Source organism: Petaurus breviceps, unplaced genomic scaffold (assembly GCF_028583685.1).
Source record: "Petaurus breviceps papuanus isolate PSGF00001 unplaced genomic scaffold, PetGlider_PUasm1.0 91133, whole genome shotgun sequence".
Classification (NCBI taxonomy): Eukaryota; Metazoa; Chordata; class Mammalia; order Diprotodontia; family Petauridae; genus Petaurus; species Petaurus breviceps.
In genome coordinates, this window is record NW_027187419.1 from 72,310,585 (window position 1) to 72,329,478 (window position 18,894).

At 39.7% G+C, this 18,894-nt stretch overlaps 1 protein-coding gene across 1 annotated transcript in view; it reads right to left on the reverse strand.

Moving 5' to 3' along the window:
- SOHLH2 (spermatogenesis and oogenesis specific basic helix-loop-helix 2) overlaps positions 1–6,045 on the reverse strand; it is a 68,835-nt gene extending 62,790 nt beyond the window's left edge. The window contains exon 1 of the mRNA XM_069079707.1: positions 5,757–6,045. Within this exon, the coding sequence (XP_068935808.1) occupies positions 5,757–5,804 (48 nt within the window). The 5' untranslated portion in view covers positions 5,805–6,045. The remainder of the gene's footprint in view (positions 1–5,756) is intronic.
- Positions 6,046–18,894: the final 12,849 nt, after the last annotated feature.

Here is an 18,894-nt window from a genome sequence, read left to right on the forward strand (position 1 = left end):
TAGATCTAAGGAGAGGTGAACTTGCCCAGTTTAAAAAAAAAAAGGCAGATCAAATCTCCTATGCTGATCTATAGTATAACTGGACTGGTGAATAACCCCTGCCCTTCTAACCTGGGCAAGATGGGGAAACTTAAGTCTCAGAAAGAACCTATACCCTCAAATAACAAAACAAAATATTAAGAACTTAGTACAATGCCTTACTTGTAAAATTTGCTCCAGAAAAACTGAATTGAATGAAATTAGTGTAATGGAGTTTTTCACATGCCCAGATCACCCAAGATGGAGGCACCCATATGTGAGATAGTAGGAATCTGTGCCTGAGAGAAGACGTCTTCTTATAGAAGACGACCTAACGCATGAGTGGGAGCTGCCTCTTTCCCTTGGCTGTGTAGCTGGAATAGGCCTGATCTTTAAAAATACCAGATTAAAACAGCCCATCAATTGGGGAATGGTTGAACAAGTGGTAGTATATGATTGTGATGGAATAAATACTACCATGCTATAAGACATGATCTTAGAAAAATACGGATAGACTTGTACAAAATAATGAAGAATGAAACAAGTAGAAAAACCAAGAGAATGTTTGTTCTATACAGTAATGGCAATACTGTTTTAAGAACTTTGAGCAAATAAGTCATTTTAACTATTATAAATGCCCAAATTAATTGCAAAAAAATGCTATCTGCATCCAGAGAAAGAAGTGATCAACAGAAGTTATATATAGAATAATTTTACATACATACATTTTGCATATATGCATTGTGTGAGTGTGTACACACACACATACTTGTATCTAATGGTAGGGGGGAAGAGAAAAAGGAATTTACATAACTTTATTATATATTTAAAAGGAATAGCAAATTGTACTTAATAGACTTGAAGTTTCACTTGCAATCATCTTTTTATTATGTTATGGAAATGGAAATGCTTATTTTATTCCATAAATTAAAAATTAAGTAAAAATTGAAAACAACACATCATATTGGGACAATCTCTCTTGTCAGCAGTATTCAAAGAAGAGAAGGTCCTGCTCACTAAAACTATAGATGGTAACCCTGAGCTGAGTGTGGGGGAAAGGGTTACCTTCTCTCTCCCTTTTAAATGTGGTGGCAAAAGTGAGTTGGGAATTTTGGCTTGTTTTACTTGTCTTTTTCAACTTTTTCAATTCTAGATGCAAGTGGTTGAGTCCCTAGCCCTGGGAGCTGCCTTGAGCCATGACCGATTGGAGACAGGATTATAGGCTTAATGTTGCTGCCAGTCATCTAGATGCCCTGAAAGCCAAGGTGTTGGGATGGAAGCCCAGGGGGCTTTGGAATGCTAATTTGGTAGGACTACATTATAGAGGGTCTGAGTTAATCAGTGATCCTATTCCCCTTCCCTTCTTCTTTAGAGACTTAAGTATAATAAGGAGAGATTATGTCTCTCAGGTGTTAGGGGTATGTTTGTTCTTGCTATACCCTTGAAATAACTATTCCTTTGTAAAAGCTGATTTGTCAAATGGAACTGGGTTTCAGGGGATCTCTGTAAGTGGGGGAACACAAGTGGCAGGGGCTTGAGCCAATGGCAGAGACCCCTTAGGAGTCCAAGATAGCTCTGGGGAAGGGATGAAATAGACCACACCTGGCCATTAGGCAATGCTACCCTAGTCATTTTGAAGAGTAAGAACCACATCGGTAATGGCTCAGTAAAAAAAAAAAAAATAACGAGAGAATCCTAAGAACTGAGAAAATTTTTAATGTAGAAGCCAGTTCCCAAGAATGCCCACAGCATCTTTTCTCCCCTTGTTTTACCCTTATTTAAAATATTGTTACCATAAGCACAGGCTTTATACACAACTTATTTCAACTGTCAATTTGAAAGGGAAAAATCTCTTCAAAAGAAACCACAGCTCATCACTGCTTTATTAGGAAGCCTGATGTTTCTTCTGGCAACATTAAAAACCTAGAAAATCAAGAGCCTATTCTTCATGAATTACGTTATGTTTTCACTGAGTCAGAATAATGATGTTCTGTAACACAATGTTATAGGTCTTCTAATCTCCTGGAAAGTGATCATTGAGTAGATTTTGATAAATATCTTTTGGATACTTTTAATATGTTAAGTAGAGGTAAATTTTTATACCTCAAAAAGTGAAAACCCACCAGTTTTACTGATGTATTTAGATCAATTTAGAGGAAACAAACTAAGGTCAACATTTTTAGACTAAGGTCAACATTTTTAGACCCTTCCCGTTCAGTATAGAGTTTTCTGGTGCCAAATGGTGCTACTCAGAAACCCAAACAATTAGTACTTTTTTTTCTGGGGGGCAATTGGGGTTCAGTGACTTGCCCAAAGTCACACGGCTAGTAATTGTGTCAAGTATCTGAGGTCAAATTTGAACTCAGGTCCTCCTGACTCCAAGGCCGATGCTCTATTCACTGTGCCACCTAACTCCCCCCCCCAACATTATTAGTACTTCTTCAGTAAACAAGAACCCATGCCATTTATTTGCATAAGATTTTTAGTAAGCTCATAATCTTGGAAGTAAAGTTATTTTCCTTCAGTGAGGGAAAAATGAAAAATACCTTCCTTCTAACTCACAACAGTGAAGGCATGACTATGATGCTACTGGCCTTGTATCAAAATGCCTTTCTGTGGAGCTGTCTTAAGGCTATCCTATGTCAGGATGGGAAATAGTTTAGCTAAGATCAGGAAGTCACACCCTTCGAGGAGTGATGAGGAAGTCCAGCTATTTCTAAGGACTTATAACGTGCAAATCTGTTGCCTGATGCATTTTTCTTTGTTAGAAAGAATGACCAGCCTTCAGTTCATAGGAACTTCAATTAGGCCTCTGGCTTTCTATTCTTACATTTGATGAGTCACCAAGCCTCTTCATCCTTAATTGCTATGATTTTAATATGTTAAATTAAGAAAACTGAACCTGTGAAGTAGAAAGAACTCAGAGCAAGTCAGAGAACAATATTCTTGAGGTCTCTGAGGAAGTATAGAAGTTTCCATCTACACATAATAATGAAAACAATTCCTTAACCAGTTACTCTATTTAGGTTAGGGGCTCTTAACCTTACTGTATTTCAATATAATTGGTTTTCTTTCACAATTCTATGTATTTCATTTTATGGAGTTAAAAACAATATTCTGAGAGGAGGTACATAAGCTTTTCCAGATTGCTGAAGGGGATCTTGGCAACAACAACAACAAAATTAAAGCCCCCTGCTTTAAGCATTCCTTGAATCATTTATAGAGGAAGATTTTTCTGGGAGGGTAAGCCTAAATAAAGATTATTAAAATTAGATTACTTGCCTACAGATTAGCCAAAATACAAAACAAAGATAGGAAAGCAACTTAGTATAGTAGCTATGGGGCAGGCCTAGGTACAACTTCAGAAAGCAGTGTTAAAATACCTGGAGCCTGAGGAAGGCAAAAGAAAGAGGAAGTGTAGGTAGGAAAAAACTGCTTTACAATTTTTGCCTGGGGTCTAACTAAAGGAACGTTCAGGGGAGGAAAAAAAAAATAAGCAGACCACTGTCTTCCAGTAATGTTAATTAAATAACTTTCAATCAGCTTTTATTTAAAATTTTTATTGTTTAAAATTACCTTGTAGGAGTTTAAGATTCAAGAGCTAGAATAGGTCTTTACCTACTTTACAGATAAGTAAAGTGAGGCCCAGAGAGGTAAAATGTCCGAAGACTTATATGTGGCAAGAAAGTAGCAGACCCCAGGTTTTTAATCACTCTAAAGCTAAATCTTCCACTAACCATACTGCCTCTCTAAGAGCCAGTTTTATTACATCCATGACCATCCTTTAAGGGATTGAAGTGCTGAGGGGCAGAAAAAGTAAGCAAAAGTAATTTATAGTGAACCTCAGTTTCCTCATCTATAAACTGGGGGACATTACCTATTGAACCCACCTCCTAGTCTGTTGTGGGATAAAAGATAATGCCAGTTTGAACGCTATATAAATGTCAGTCTTTTTGAAACTGTCAACCTACTTTGAAAAGATACTTTATCGAATGCCACAAATTTGTACTTGTGATCGATAGTAACATTTTCTGACTTGTATGAATAAACACAATTCAACTAAATCTTGGTGCTGGTATGCTAAATACTTTTTAAAAATTTAAGCACAAAGTACTTTTTTTCTATTTTAACACTTCTATTTTCAAATAAAATATGAATGCTTCTTTTTTTTTAATGATCAAGCAATACTCCAGTACCTTATATGAGTTCTGAGCTCAATGTAACTAACATGCAGAGAGTACCCTAGCCACATTTTTAAAACACTGGATTGTCATTTGCAATCTAGAGCATACTAAGCCCTTAATTAGTAACAGCAGGTGCTGAAGTGCTTAAAGCAAACTACTCCTGCTTTTCACCCAGTTGTTTTTTATGTGGTCGTTATCACAACAAACAGCACTTACTCAATCAGTGGCAGCTGCACAGCAATAACTTCTTTTCTAAGAGCAAATGCTGGACTCCGGTTTCCCCAGGAGTCAGGGGATTTAAAGTGCCATGCCCGGAGAAACAACATACAGCATTCTGTCCAAATACAACATGAAGCACAACTGGGGATTCAACTTCCTTGAAGATAGAGACTAGTTCTATCCTTTTGTACCTACTGCCCAGGTACATCCCTTGGGCATATCATAGACAAAGTTCAGATTTCTGTAGGTATTAAAGGTATATTCGTGTATAGTAGTAATACTTTTCGATTTAAATGAGTCCACCTCGATCTTCAATTACGACAGACAAGTTAAATGTTCTGTTCCGGCCCACTCCTCAGAGTGCTACCATATTACTTTCAGGAAACTCATTTCGGTAGACTTAAAATTTAATGGATTAAGTAAATAAAGGACAAGCTTTAGGAACAATTCCTGTCCAGACAGATTTTATGAAGGGTAATTTGGAGGATGCGTAAGCTACCATAACTATAAGGAACGGAGATAATCTACCTTTTTCTAGTAAAAAATTGGATTTTCTATTATTCTAATTGTTAAATATCAGTGCTCACAAATTTGGATTAAGATACAGAAGATTTCAGGGCTTTATTTCAATCTATGATTAAAGAATAAAAAAGAGGTCAAATTCTGTTCCAGAATGAAATGCTAAGAAATAAAATTGTCAAGTTTTAAAACTAAGAGATCCGACTGAAATAGTTTTAAAAATTTTCACTTGGTCTCTTTTTTTTTTTAATTGCACCTTTTTTTTTTTTAGGGAAATGAAAGGGCTAGGAAGTCCACCTGTTTTTCCTCTTTTGAAAAGCCAGTATTTCCTTATCCATCCCCATCATCTGGCCCTTTTTGAGGATCAGCGGGCCACACCCCACAACTTGGGGAAAACGTGGTGAAGCAGATAACTAACTGAAAGACCTTTCCTTTCTCTCGGTCACACAAAATGCGGAGGTTCTCAAACCCCACTGGGGCTGCCCCCTGGCACTCTGGGTGTCTACCACACAAGCAGAAAGGGGGGCAGGCATGAGTAGCAGCCCGCCCCATCTGAAGGACGCCTCCTGTGGCACTGCCACAGCTTTTCACACCACCCTCCCCCATCCTTCGAGCTCCATGCCTCTTTTCTGTGTACTAGATGCCCACATGTGTAGAGAGCCAACAGGGAACTCCCGGGAATACAGAAGGAGCCAATGGCCTCGGGTCCAGGCCTGTCCTGGCCCTGAGGGGCGAAGCTCTCAGCCTGACTACCCCTTCTTAACCGTCCAGTTTCTCGACCTTGGCAAAGACGCGGTAGCGATCTCGACCCCTTACCTTGGCAAAGACGCGGTAGCGATCAGCGCTAGTAATTGAACCCGCCATGACCCTACTCCCCACGTGCTGCGGGGAGCCCAGGAAGCGCTGCCACCCCGAGGGAACTCAGACAGAAGGTGGTCTCTGCCTCTACCTGGGCCACCCAGCCCGGACGGCCGCTGCTGCTTCTGCTACTGCTGCACGCAAATGGCGCGTGCCTTTGCAGCTGTGGACCCTCCCCGTGCGCTCCGCGCAGCCTTAAAGTGGCCCAGACTGCCCTGGGGCTGGAGCCCTTTCACACCTGGACGCGCCGCCTGAGCGCCGCCCCGTCTGAGCAGCACCAGAAGTAAGGTTTACTTGTGTGTGTGTGTGTGTGTGTGTTTGTGTGTGTGTGTGTGTGTGTGTGTGTGTGTGTGTTTAAACGACTCTTGTTGAATACAACTGAATTGGAGGCTTTCCTTCCAACTCAAAGAGAGCTTTTAGCGTTCCCAGAAATTGCACAATTGCCACAGAGGGTGCCATGATTAACAAGGTTCTCTAAAGGTCCTAAATGATTATTAAAGGAGGTCCCTTATGAGTCTCATTAGAACCTGTGTTTTAGTAAATTCTATTCCGTCCCATCCCCCATTTGTTTTTTTTAACCTTGAGAAATACAAGAATAGTAACCACTGCACCACATGTTCTCTTTACTAAGAAGAAATAACCAATATGGTGCCTGTCTTCTAATATTAGTGCATGTTGTTGTGGGTCAGTCATTTAAGTTGTAGCTGACTCTTCGTGATCCCATTTGGGATTTTATTGGAAAAGATACTAGAATGGTTTTGCCATATTTTTCGACAACTGATTTTACAGATAAGGGAACTGAAGCAAACAGGGTTAAGTGACTGGCCCAGTGTCCTACAACTAGTGAGTGTCTGAGGCCAGATTTGAACTCAGGAAGATGAGTCTTCCTGACTCCAAGCCTGGTACTCTATCCACTGTGCCACCAGCTGTCCAATTTTAGTGCATGCTACCCAGCTATCACCTAGGTTCCTTCGTTCCTACTAACATAAAAGAAAGGAAAACAAAATTTGCTACGTGAATTAATATGAAACAAAGCATAAAACTCTGAATTACAACATAGGTAGATAATAAGTATAAACCATTTAATTTCATTGTCATCTTTAATTAACCCTCATGAGCCATATATTTATTTTCATACCAGAAACAAGAAGGCTTTCTCTGGTTCCTAAAACTTTCTGTATGTTGGCTGTATTCACTGGAAATGTAATGCTAGGCATCATCAAATGGAAATATGAAGATATATTTCCATTTGGTTTTACTTCTTTCTACAAAGCATATCAAAATAAGGGAAATACAGTATATTGAAATATTTTCAGGATTAAATTTTCTATTTGATAAAATGATTTTGCATAGGTAATTCCTTTTTAAAAAATGTATTCCAAGTGGAGAGCTCATGAATATCATTCATTATTCATGCATACTGAATATTGTAAAACTTCTAAGCATATTAACATATTTTAAGTCTAATAACATCTTGAAAACAAGACTATTTAAAGTCTTTGGAAATTTTGGATGGAAAGATTTATTTTTTCCCATCATCCAACAATGTTTCTTACAGCAAATTTCAGGTATGAATTAGTGATTTATCTAGTTTTGTGTGTCCTTAATATAATTTTATTTGTGAGAATGTGCAGTTATCTTTACTGATGAAATAGATTTCATCAATAACCAATTTTATGTTTATTTTCTATCACATATCCAAAAGGAACATGCCCTCCTGAGTATCATGTGAACATTATTTATTCATTCTCATAGGAACTAAAACTTAGAACTAGAAATAATATCCTGAACCAGTTCTGGCTAGTATTGGAAGAAAATATGACTTTGTTCTTAAGAGGTGAGATTCACAACACGAATTCCTTTTAACTGCAAATCCTTATTTCTGTTCCCTATTCTAGACTGACTCTCCTGTGGTAACTAGATTTATATAGTCCTTTCAAGTTTCCAAAGTATTTTCCATACATCTCATTCACGCCTAATAACAAAGTTGTGGAGTAAAATTTGCATGTATCTTTATCATTTGACACATGAGCAAACTAAAACACGGAGAGGGTAAGAAACCTGTTAATTTATTATAGAACTTTATTGTTTGTTGAATTAGAACATTGAAAAAATAAACCTAATTCCTCAAATTCTGTGATGGACAAGGATCATTACAACTGGTTTTGTTTTTACTAAAACTCAGTCTGGTTAATTCCTCAAGAAATAGAATGGAAGTAAAACTTAGGGGTGGGGAACCTGCAGCCTTGAGGCCACATGTGACCCTCAAGGGCTTCACTTGAGGATCTAGAGGACCTCATATGGCCTCGAGGACATAGGTTCCCCACCCCTAGAGTAGATCAAGCAGTTTTCAAAATCTAGCCTCTCATTCCATTCACATAACCTCTCTCAACCATCCAAGTCAACATATAAGCAAAAAGAATCCTTACTATAATGTACTTCAGAGGTAGTCAGCCAGGTTCTTGAAGGTCTCCTCAAAGAGGGTGTTTCACAGGTAATATCAACTATGCTAAGTATGAGACAGGTGGAGACACGAGAGGGCTATTAGCAGGTATTCTAGCACAGGTTCCCTCTCAATCCAGGAAGACAGGAATGGAGTCATAATGAGGGGTTAAATAAGCTTACTTTATTCTAGTCTAGTCTTCTCACAGGGGTTGCTGATGATAGCACCAGCTCCTTCAGCATTCCCTAATCACTCTTCTTGCAGGAGTGGGTGAGAATGTAGTAGGAGGTACAACTCTTCTGAGTACCCTAAGCCTCAACAGGGGCTGGTTGAGGTAGGTACCTGCATTGCTCTATGCATTACCCAAAACCCCACTTACTGACCAGTGCCCGTTCAATTTATAGGTAACAGACAAGACAATTGGCCAACATTAAGCTCATAGGTTAACTTTAGCAATATTGTCATTTAGTGCAAGCTAAATGTTATCCCCATATCTCACTGCTTAAGTGTGGTGGAGATCTTTACAAACCATGAGCCTCGGAATTATTATCTAATACCTAGGAACTAAAGATTGCCGTGGATCCTTGGCACAAAACTCTAAGGAAGAATAACAGAAATCTACCTTACATACAGAGGGAAACCACCACCTCTGGAGGCAGCCCATCCCATTTTTAGAAAACTCTCTTTGTTAGGAATGTTGGGGCTGCTAGGTGGTACAGTGGGTAGAGCGCTGGGCCTAGAGTCAGGAAGACTCCTCTTCTTGAGTTCAAATATGGCCTCAAATACTTATTAACTCTGTGACCCTGGGCAAGTTCCCTTACCCCTGTTTACCTCAATTTCTCATCTTTAAAATGAACTGGAAAAGGAAATGTCAAACTATTCCAGTATCCTTGCTAAGAAATCCCCAAATGGGGTCACAAAGAGTTGGACATGACCTGAAAACAACTGAACAACATTGTTAGGAAACTTTTCTAGAGGTGAAGCCTAAATGTTCTGCATTATGGTTTTCACCTTTTGGTATTGGCTCTACCCTCTGCACCTAAATAAAACAAGCTTAATCCATCCTGCACATAACAAATACTTGAAACTCTGGTGGACTCTAACCTACCCTGAGTTGTCTCTTCTCCAAGTTAAATATCAGTAGCTCTTTCAACCTCTGCTTCTCTTATGATATGGCTTTTCAGGATTCTGGTTGCCATTCTCGGGACACTACCTGTTCACCAAGATCTTTCTTAAATTATGTCACAATATTGAAAACCATATTGCAGCTGAGGTCAGATAAGGCAGAGTAGTCCAACCTCTCCCTCACTCTTATACCCTGTACCCTTCCATGTAACCTGTGACACTGACCTTCCTCACACATGACACTCTATCTCCTCCATCTCCCAACTTGGGTATTTTCATTGACTGTCCCCCATACCTGGAATGCTGTCCTTCCTCATCTCTACCTCTTGGCTTCCCTGGCTTCCTTCAAGCCCCCACTACAATCTCACCTTCTATAGAAAACCTTTCCCAGTCCTTTTAAATTCTAGAACCTTCTTTCTGTTGATTAGTTCTAATGATTCCTGTATTTAGCTGGTTTGTACATAGTTGTTGGCATGTCTTATCTCCATTAGACTGAGCTTCTAGAGAGCAGGGACTCTTGCATTTCCTTGTATCCCTAGTGCTTAGCAGTGCCTCAGTAGTCAATTAATAAATATTTATTGACTGATTAACTCAGTGCTGAAATACATTCAGACTCCAGACTGAGGTCAAATATCCTCATTCTTTTCTCCCCATCTTTCATTTCTTTTCTTCCTATGCATGTCTGCTATAGAGGGGTGAAGAGGCATTATCTATGTGCCTTAATAATATGTTTGCCTATTTGGATTTAATTGTTTCTTATGCTGGCTAATGTGATTGAGTGGCTGTTAGTGAAATTTTAAAACTGTGGGTGCTATCACTTGAATGTTGTAGTCAAATGGAACGATTGGCAGTGGACTGGAAGAAAAGAGAAAGATTTAAAACAATGTTTTAACAGAAATGAAAGGGTTAATAATTCATTTTTATAACCTTCCAGGGGAGAGAGCCTATATTACCCTATTTTCCTTTGAGTAAATGAATTAACAGCAGTGTCAGGCTGGCATTCACCTGATTTGAAAGGAAAACCACTCCTCCAGAGGGGAGGGAGGCCAAAGGATTGGCTATCAGGAGTGGGGAACCTGCAGCCTTGAGACCACATGTGACCTTTTAGGTCCTTTGGTGCAGCCTTTTGACTGAGGCCAAGTTTTACAGAACAAATCCTTTTATTAAGGGGATTTGTCCTGTGAAGTTTGAATTCAGTCAAAGGGCCTCCTGTACTTGAGGACCTAGAGGTCCATGAGTGGCCTTCAATCCATATATTCCCCACCCTGGGCTAGATAGATAGGCAATGCATTCATTAACTGCTTTTTGTGTGCTGGGCATTGCTACAAGTTCAAGAAATGTAAATATAAGTAAGCGGTTATCAAGGGATTTACACTCTAATGGAGAAATGGAACCTAGGAGAACTAGAAAGGGAAATAGGAGATAGGCAGCCTGGCTTAGAAGAGTTAGTTAGGAAGTGTTATGGAATCTTGGAACCAGGCAAGATATAGACAAAAAAGCTGTCCAATAAGAGCCCTGTGTGGTTCCAAAGCTGGAGTATAATTTTTAGACCAGAGAAAAAATAGTACCTCCAAAGGGAGAGTAACTTGTATCTCCCAAAGCCTGTCCAAGCTCATGCTCATTTCTTCTGTGATACTGTCTATCTACCTCATCCTCTGCCATACCCTTCTCCTTTTGCCCTTAATTTTTCCCAACATCAGGGTCTTTTCCAATGAATCTTTTCTTCTTATTATGTGACCAAAGTATTTAATCTTGAGCTGCAGTATTTGACCTTCCAATAAATAGTCTTCATTCTAGCTTTTCTCTGTGGTATCTCACTTGGGGGAGATTCATAAACAATATTCATCCTCAACACATTCTTTTTAATCTGAAGTCCTTTTGATTAGATTTATGAGACACTTAGCAAATACATTCTTTTGATCCTTTGTTTGGAATTTTGCACTTTTGGCCAGGAATCTGTCATTTCTGGATTTTTTTGGACCATTTAATTGTCCAAAGGGATGGAATCCATTCTTATAGCTACCTTCTTAGCCAGCTATTCACTTCCCAAATTAATTTTTCCCTTCTGCACCCCTTGCTTTTAATGGAATTTATGTGAGGAAAGCACAACTCTTTGCAAGGCTTTTCAGTTTCCTCCTGGTGATGAGGTACAGATTCTGGGAACCCCCTTGAGCTCTCCTTGAATCTTCCCACGTAAGGCATTTGCCTGAGGCCATAAACCTTTCATTATAGTTCTGCTAGCCTAGCCCTCCATTGTCCATCCAGCTCCTTCCCCGCCCTTGATCCTCCCAAAATATCTATGCCCAATTCTGTTACCCTTAAACTAGCCTAGCCCTCCATTGTCTGTCATCTCCAGGTAGTCTTCAGCTATTTCCCACCCTTAATCTCTCATTCCTGGAGTCTGACCTCATTTGATGCCTCCTGAAGACCCTCCCCAAACTCCTCCTCTAGATGACCCCTAGAACCCTCCCACAATCTTTCTGTATATAAGCTCCATCTTCCATGAGAGTGGAGAATTATCTAGTGCAGACTTATTCTGGGTCAGATTATTCCGGTCCACTTGTCCAAAACAAGCATCACAGAAACTGAGGCTCCTTAAGAGTCTACCCATTGTGGCGAATCTCTAATAAACTTTGCTGTACTTTGGCTGAGAGAAGACTTGAGTTGAATTCATTTGGCGGGACCTAGTGTGTTGGTATTTTGGGGTCTCGAGCATCTCTTAAACCTTTGTAAACCTTAAACCTCAAGATTTTGTGGTTTCCTAACCTCAACACTGGCAATATCATTGATCTGTACAAGTATCTGTTTGTGATGCAAGTATTTAGTAAGAGATTTATTATGTTTCTTTAAGCTACATATGAACAAACTAGCTTTTTATTACTATTATCATCCCTGGTCTACCTATATCACTGAATAGGATTTTAGTCTTTTTGATATCTATTAAATTGATTCTAGCTACCTATATTTTCTTATTTATTTAAACATAGATGAAATTTTTTTTTGATAAATCAAAACTCATTTTTTTTCTTTTTTTAAAATAAGTTCTCCACACCAAATGAAACCATGAGTTTGAACACAAAAATTCTAGAATAGTGTTATTTCTTTTTCTTTTTTTCCCCGGCAGGGCAATGGGGGTTAAGTGACTTGCCCAAGGTCACACCACTAGTAAGTGTTAAGTGTCTGGGGTTAGATTCTAACTCAGGTCCTGCTGACTTCAGGGCCAGTGCTCTATTCACTGTGCCAACTAGCTGCCCCAAGTGTTCTTACTTCTTAGTATGAGTGCCATTGTAGTCCAATGATAAGGCAGGTTGGGCCTGTATAAAGGGGAATGAAGTAGAATTAGTCCAAAAATTTTTGTCATATATTCATATCATCATATATTCAACAAAAATCTGTGAAGATGTTTAACATATTTTTAAAAAGTGCTATATGCAAGATACTATGTTAGGCACTAGAGATACAATAATACTGGAGAAATAGGAGATATGAGGACAAAAATGAGAGTTCCTGCTCCAAGGGGTTATATTTTAATGGGAATCAGGATGGTGGTGGATGGCAATGTTGTCGTTTAGACTCTGCCTACCCAGGGATGTCAAAAACTGATGCAGTTGTAACTTTGCCCACACAGGGACACCAAAAACTTTTGGGGTGTAGGCTTTGCCCACCCAGAGACACCAGAAACTGTTGTGGTTTCATGACATGTTGTGGTGGAGCCATCTCAAAGAATTCACAGTCAAACCACCTCTAATCCAAGTATAGACATTTATTGAGATTGATGCCTCTGATGTGAAGTGGGCTAAGTTCCAAGAGGAGCCAGCAGCTTCAGAGAAAGTAAGATGGGTTTTTTATAGGCTAAAGATGCAATTACATAACAGAAATTATGAATATTAAAAAAGCAAGAAGGGTTTGTTAAGGGATGCAATTACCCACAATGCCTACATAAAAACCTATTGGGGGGGGTATGTATGCATGATAATGATATTATAATAAGCGTCTTTACGTCATAAGTTCACCCTAGGTCAGTTCTTTACTATTACTGCACAGGTGCCTACTTAGGGAAAGTCCCTTCTATTGTTTTGGGGTCCACATCCTGCTTGGGCATCCTGGTGGTGCTGCTTTCTGATTGGCTGAGTATCGTTGTCCTGTCTGAGACTAGATGGGTGTGGTTGTGGTCAAGTGCATGGACACACCTGCTGTTTCTGTGGGAAATACGAGGAATGGGTCTGGGGGCAGTGACTAGGTAGAGGCAGTGGCTGGGATCCCATCACACGGACATGCCTACTGTTTCTGTGAGACATACGAGCAATGAACAGAACACACCTGTTGTTCTAGTGAGCAGTGAGGCATATGTGAAGAAGTTAGGATATTGAGTGTGCATGGGAATGAATGGCTAGGTAGGGGCAGTGGCTCTGCTGTTCAGTGGGGCCTATAAGGAAGGTAGTATATTGCAGGCAGCTTTATTAGGATTCCATCAGCAATGCTATATAAGATTTTTTCTTACTCAAGTTTACTAAAGATCTAATGGCAATCTTTGAATGATAATACTATAAGTAAAATAAATGATAACATTTTGCATATAGCTATTATGTAATATTTCTTGACTTTTTGAAGGAAATATAAGAATGTACGATGAATAAACATGTGTCTAGTTCAAAAATCTAGAGCAAGAGTTTATATATTTTCTTGTGGGACTTTTGAGTGCCTGAATTCACAGATGGAATTAATATTTGAGCAAGTTATTTGGTTGATGAATACAGTATGGTCCATTGCAGATTCAAAGAGTGTTATACTAAATGTGGTAATTGTGGTCAGGGAAGGTGGGGGGAGAGGGGGTTTGCATAGTTTCCACTACTGTGTTATTCCATGACTTGCATCCACTAGAAAGTTATTTGTATGTGTCCTTTTATAAAATGACCTTCTATTTCAGTCGCTAAATAATTAAAATTGCAGGTCATTCAGTAGACAATCGAGAAATGCATGGAAGGCTTCTCAGTGGGCTGAAACACATTCCTAATGAAGAATTGGGAAAGAGGAAAATATGAAAGATATTAGCAAAGAAATATATATCCAGAAGCAGAAGTAGGTTGGATATATAGAAAAAAAGATGGCTGATGTATATATTCCATTGGTGACTCACACAATGTTGAGAGATTGAAAGGCAAGGCTCCTGTAGTATACTGGGGCCTTGTGGAGGTTTACCAAAGGAAATGGACAAAGGTCATACAGGATCAAAAAGCATGAAAGACCCATGAGCGGCGCTAATGGAGAGAATGTACACTTTGATGAGATCACAGTTCTATTGAAGTATTTCCATTGTCTATCTTCTACAATAAAAAACCCTTCTACCCCACTCCACCCCACCCCAAAATCCAAACATTTAACCAAAGTAAGGGACACAGTAATTGCTTATTGTGTCTCAGCATGGACTCTGCTTGCATAAACTCATTTGAAATATGCCTAGAAACACTTCTCCTATCCTTACTTATGCATGGACCCAAAGCCATGGTTCCACAGTTTTCCAAACCCTAGAAAAAAATTTACCCTTTCTGTGATGAGAAAAATGTTATCAAACACTGTATCTTCAGGATCTAGAAGTCTCTGTTACTTGACAACAGTGCAAGGGCAGAAGGTGCTAGGAATCACATGGTTTTCAGTTGTCTATGAATTGCAGTTTAACTATTGGTTTTATAAATGTGAGGTCCTTGTTCGATGACCAACAAATGGAAGTAGTCCTAGAGGAAATGAATCTTATCAATATTAATATCCTCAAAAGCAGAAGCACAAGGAAATAGTAGTGAAATGGAAGGATGCCTCACAATATGTATTGGATTGTAATACTTATACTCCCTCCCAGGTTTAAGTGTAACAGTTAAAAATAATCTGAGCCACAAAGTTCTAGGCATGATCAATTTATTGATAAAGCACAACTCTACTAATAAATAGTGTCTCAGCTTCATCAGTAAGCTAATACTGTAAACAAAGGGGATAGCTTTCTTTTATGGATTTTGGGGAATACAGGACAGAGTAGGTGACATCAAGGCACAGGGAACTGAGACACAGGGACATGATTGGTTGGAAGTTTGGTGACAATGCCCTCCTTTCTTTCCTGTGACTCAGGAGGTGCTCATTGTCTGAGCACATCTGCAAGGTTACTTGTAATGTCCCAGACTTTTGTGAAGCCAAGCAGACATCCTTAAAGGATAGCACGGTGGCATAAAAATTAGGTGGTGTAAAAATATTAGTGATTAGTAGGAGAACTGGATTTCTAAATGTAGCCCATTACAGGTCAGCTGAATTCTAAACTAAGTTCAGAAAAAAATTAACAATGAGAAAATGACACAAAATAATAGTATCATTTCACAAGCAGAGTGCTTTGTAAACCTTAAAGCATTATACATGAGCCATTATTAAGATTTTATACATTTCTAATAATTGCTATCCTAATTTAGCCTCATATTTCCCTACCTTAACAAGGAGAGGGAAGCTTCTTGAGGGCAAGGACTTTGTCTTTGTATTCTGAGAACTTGGAACTTAATAAAGTACTTGATGTTCGTTAAATTGCATCTAGGTCCTTTGAGTTTGTCTGAATACGGTTGCCTAGGGACTTTCTCCTACACCCAAGCTTTTCTAAGCTGATTGGCCTTTGATCAGCTACTGTTTTCTTTTTTTCTGGCAGCCAGGTAAGCTCTACAAATTTCCTAAATCTTTCTATATCCACTCCAGTTTTTTTTATGACTTTTTAATTCTCTAATTTTCTCAAAGGAAAAAAGTATCTGGAAAGCAGTTTGGCATAAACTAGGCATAGACCAATATTTTATACTATAAACTAAGATAAGGTCAAAATAGGTACATGATTTAGACATAAAAGGGTGATAGTATAAGCAAATAAGGAGATCATGGAAAATTTTGCCTGTCAGATCTATTTTTGGATAAAGGAAGAATTTAGGACCAAACAAGAAAAAGAGGATCACAGGAAGTAAAATGGATAATTCTGACAGTATGAAAATTTTAAAAAGTTTTGCACAAACAAAATCCATGCAGCCAATATTAGAAAGAAACTGGGAAAATTTTTTACAGTAAATTTCTCTGGTAAAGACTTCATTTCTCAAACATATAGGGAACTGAGCCAAATTTATAAAAATAAAAGTCATTCCCCAGTTGATAATCAAAAGATATGAATAGGCAGTTTTTCAGAAGAAGAAATTAAAATTATTTATGGTCATATTTAATTAAGTACTTATTACGTGCCAGCCACTCTGCTAAGTGCTAGGGAAGCAAATGATAAGCAAAACGGTTCTTTTCCCAAGAAGTTAGAGATGAATTTGTTGATGTGGGGGGGGGGGGGGGGGGGGGGGGGGGGTGGTGCAGAAGACAGTGAGCTCTGTGTGACCTTTGTGCTTCTTGAATCCTTTGGTGATGGTGGTCGCTCATGAGATGTCCTCTTGAAGCAATAGAGAATAAATTGGATATGCAGCAACTGGAGACATACATTTAAATGTGCTCTGCTCTTTAAGAACTGAAAACTGGAGTAAACTCATTTGTTGGATGAAAATAACTTTTATGCTTGAGGATGATGGTCCCGTCAGATTTCTTAGCCCTTCCCTCTCCTCCCCCTAGAATTTTTAGGTTATCTAAAGACATAGAGCTAAGAAACTACTTGGTACTTTTTAGCATTTGGAGATTGTGCTAAATGAACTTGGTTGTGACTGTGGTACAGGGCCCTGGGGAGACAGTTGAGAGGAGGGTGGTTGACAGTGCAGTCATTGTATAGGGAGGCGGTACCTGCCTGGCTCCCAACAGAGGGGGACATCCCTAGCCCTGGTATAGGGGGTATTTCTGGGAAGACAGAACTTAGGCCCCACTGATAATAGGGCCTGTTATTACCCCTGGCCTAGCACATGGGGTCAGCAGCAGTGCCCTCAGCAGCACTTAGGCACTGTTATGAGGAGGAAATAGCTTCAGGAAGGGGGGGGGGGTGCACAAAGTTAGGCCCCAGCAGAGGCAGAACATCTTGTGGGGAACAAAGGTCCCAGGACAGGGAACATTACCAGTGCCCAGTACAGGGAAGCAGGGCTTGGCCTTAGAAGATCAAGCAGCAGGATCGCCTCATTGGCAGCAAGCAGTAGTACTGGTTTCAACAGCAGTAAAGTGGGTTTTAATAGGGCATGGGCAAAGACAGGCCCAGCAAAAATAGCCCTTTGCTTACTATATTCTATAACCATTGGGATCCCTCTACATGGCTGCTAAAACCCCGTGATCCTTGGAATACTCTTTCCAAAAAAGTTTTGGATGAATTACTGGTGGTTTGAAGAGATTAACCCTTTTTTTTTTTTTTTTTTAGTGATAGTGGGGATTTGAAACTGTTTCCTCTGCCCTCAAAGATGGGGCAGACCTTTAGAGGTCTCTCAAAGGACAAAAATCTGATATTCCTTCTACCCTCTGCAGTATGGGGTTTCTAGGGAGGAGGAGCCCCTCCCTCTGGTGGACCATTTCTCAATATCCATTGGGACAGGCTGCATAGAAGAGGGCAATGACTTAACAGGTGCTTTAATACAGATAACCCTGATCTGTGATGAAGATGGATGACCATATGGTTAGTGGAATCATCTTTACTTTTGTTCTGGTACTGCTCTGGCTCACTGCTACTTCACCTACTGTGAACTGAAAAAAATTGGTATCACCCACTGGGGTGGGCCACATCATTTAGATCCAGGACTCAGCCCTTCTGAAGCAGGGAGGTACAGCCACAGATGTGTGGTATGGGATTCCCATGTCTGTTTGCTCTAAGGAGCTGTTCTGTTGCTTGTCTCATTATTCTCTCTCCTCTCTCTTGCACTTGTCTTATTATTCTCTCTCCTCTCTCTTGCACTTGTCTTATTATTCTCTCTCTCTCTCTGTCTGTCTGTTTGTCTGTCTGTCTGTCTGTCTGTCTCTCTCTCACACACACACACACACACACACACACACACACACACACACATTTATTTAGCATTCTTTCTGTTTAGGTCTTCTTTTCCTCCTCCAGTGCTGCCTAAGCTAGCCTTCTCAAAGCTCCAAGGTCAGTTTTGTTCCGTAATAGCCCCAAAGCAATTTAGCTGATGGAAGGATCTTTAAAAGATCCTTAGGACTTTGCCACTAAGGGGAAGGGTATGGTAGGAGAAGCTCTACCAGAACTCACCCCCCCCCCCCACCATGTGAACTGCTCAGAAGACTAAGGCTTGGACTGGTGATATGGTTTCCTAAATAAAATAACAAAAACACCACTGCCACACCAAGAGGGCCCAGGAGCTCCTGAGGCCTGACTGGCCACCACAGGCACCCCAGAAGCAGAGAAGCTGTGCTCAACAGAATCAGTGCTGTATCCATGGATGAATATCTTTTTCTTTCTCTAAATGCTCTTCTCTTGTTATGGCTAAGTAAACCTTCTTTTGTTAACTGTTAGAAGGTTATGTGTCTCATTTTGTTCCCATCACAGATTTGAGCTAGCATCTGCCATGGTCTACTATCACAAGTAGGCAAACTTTTGTA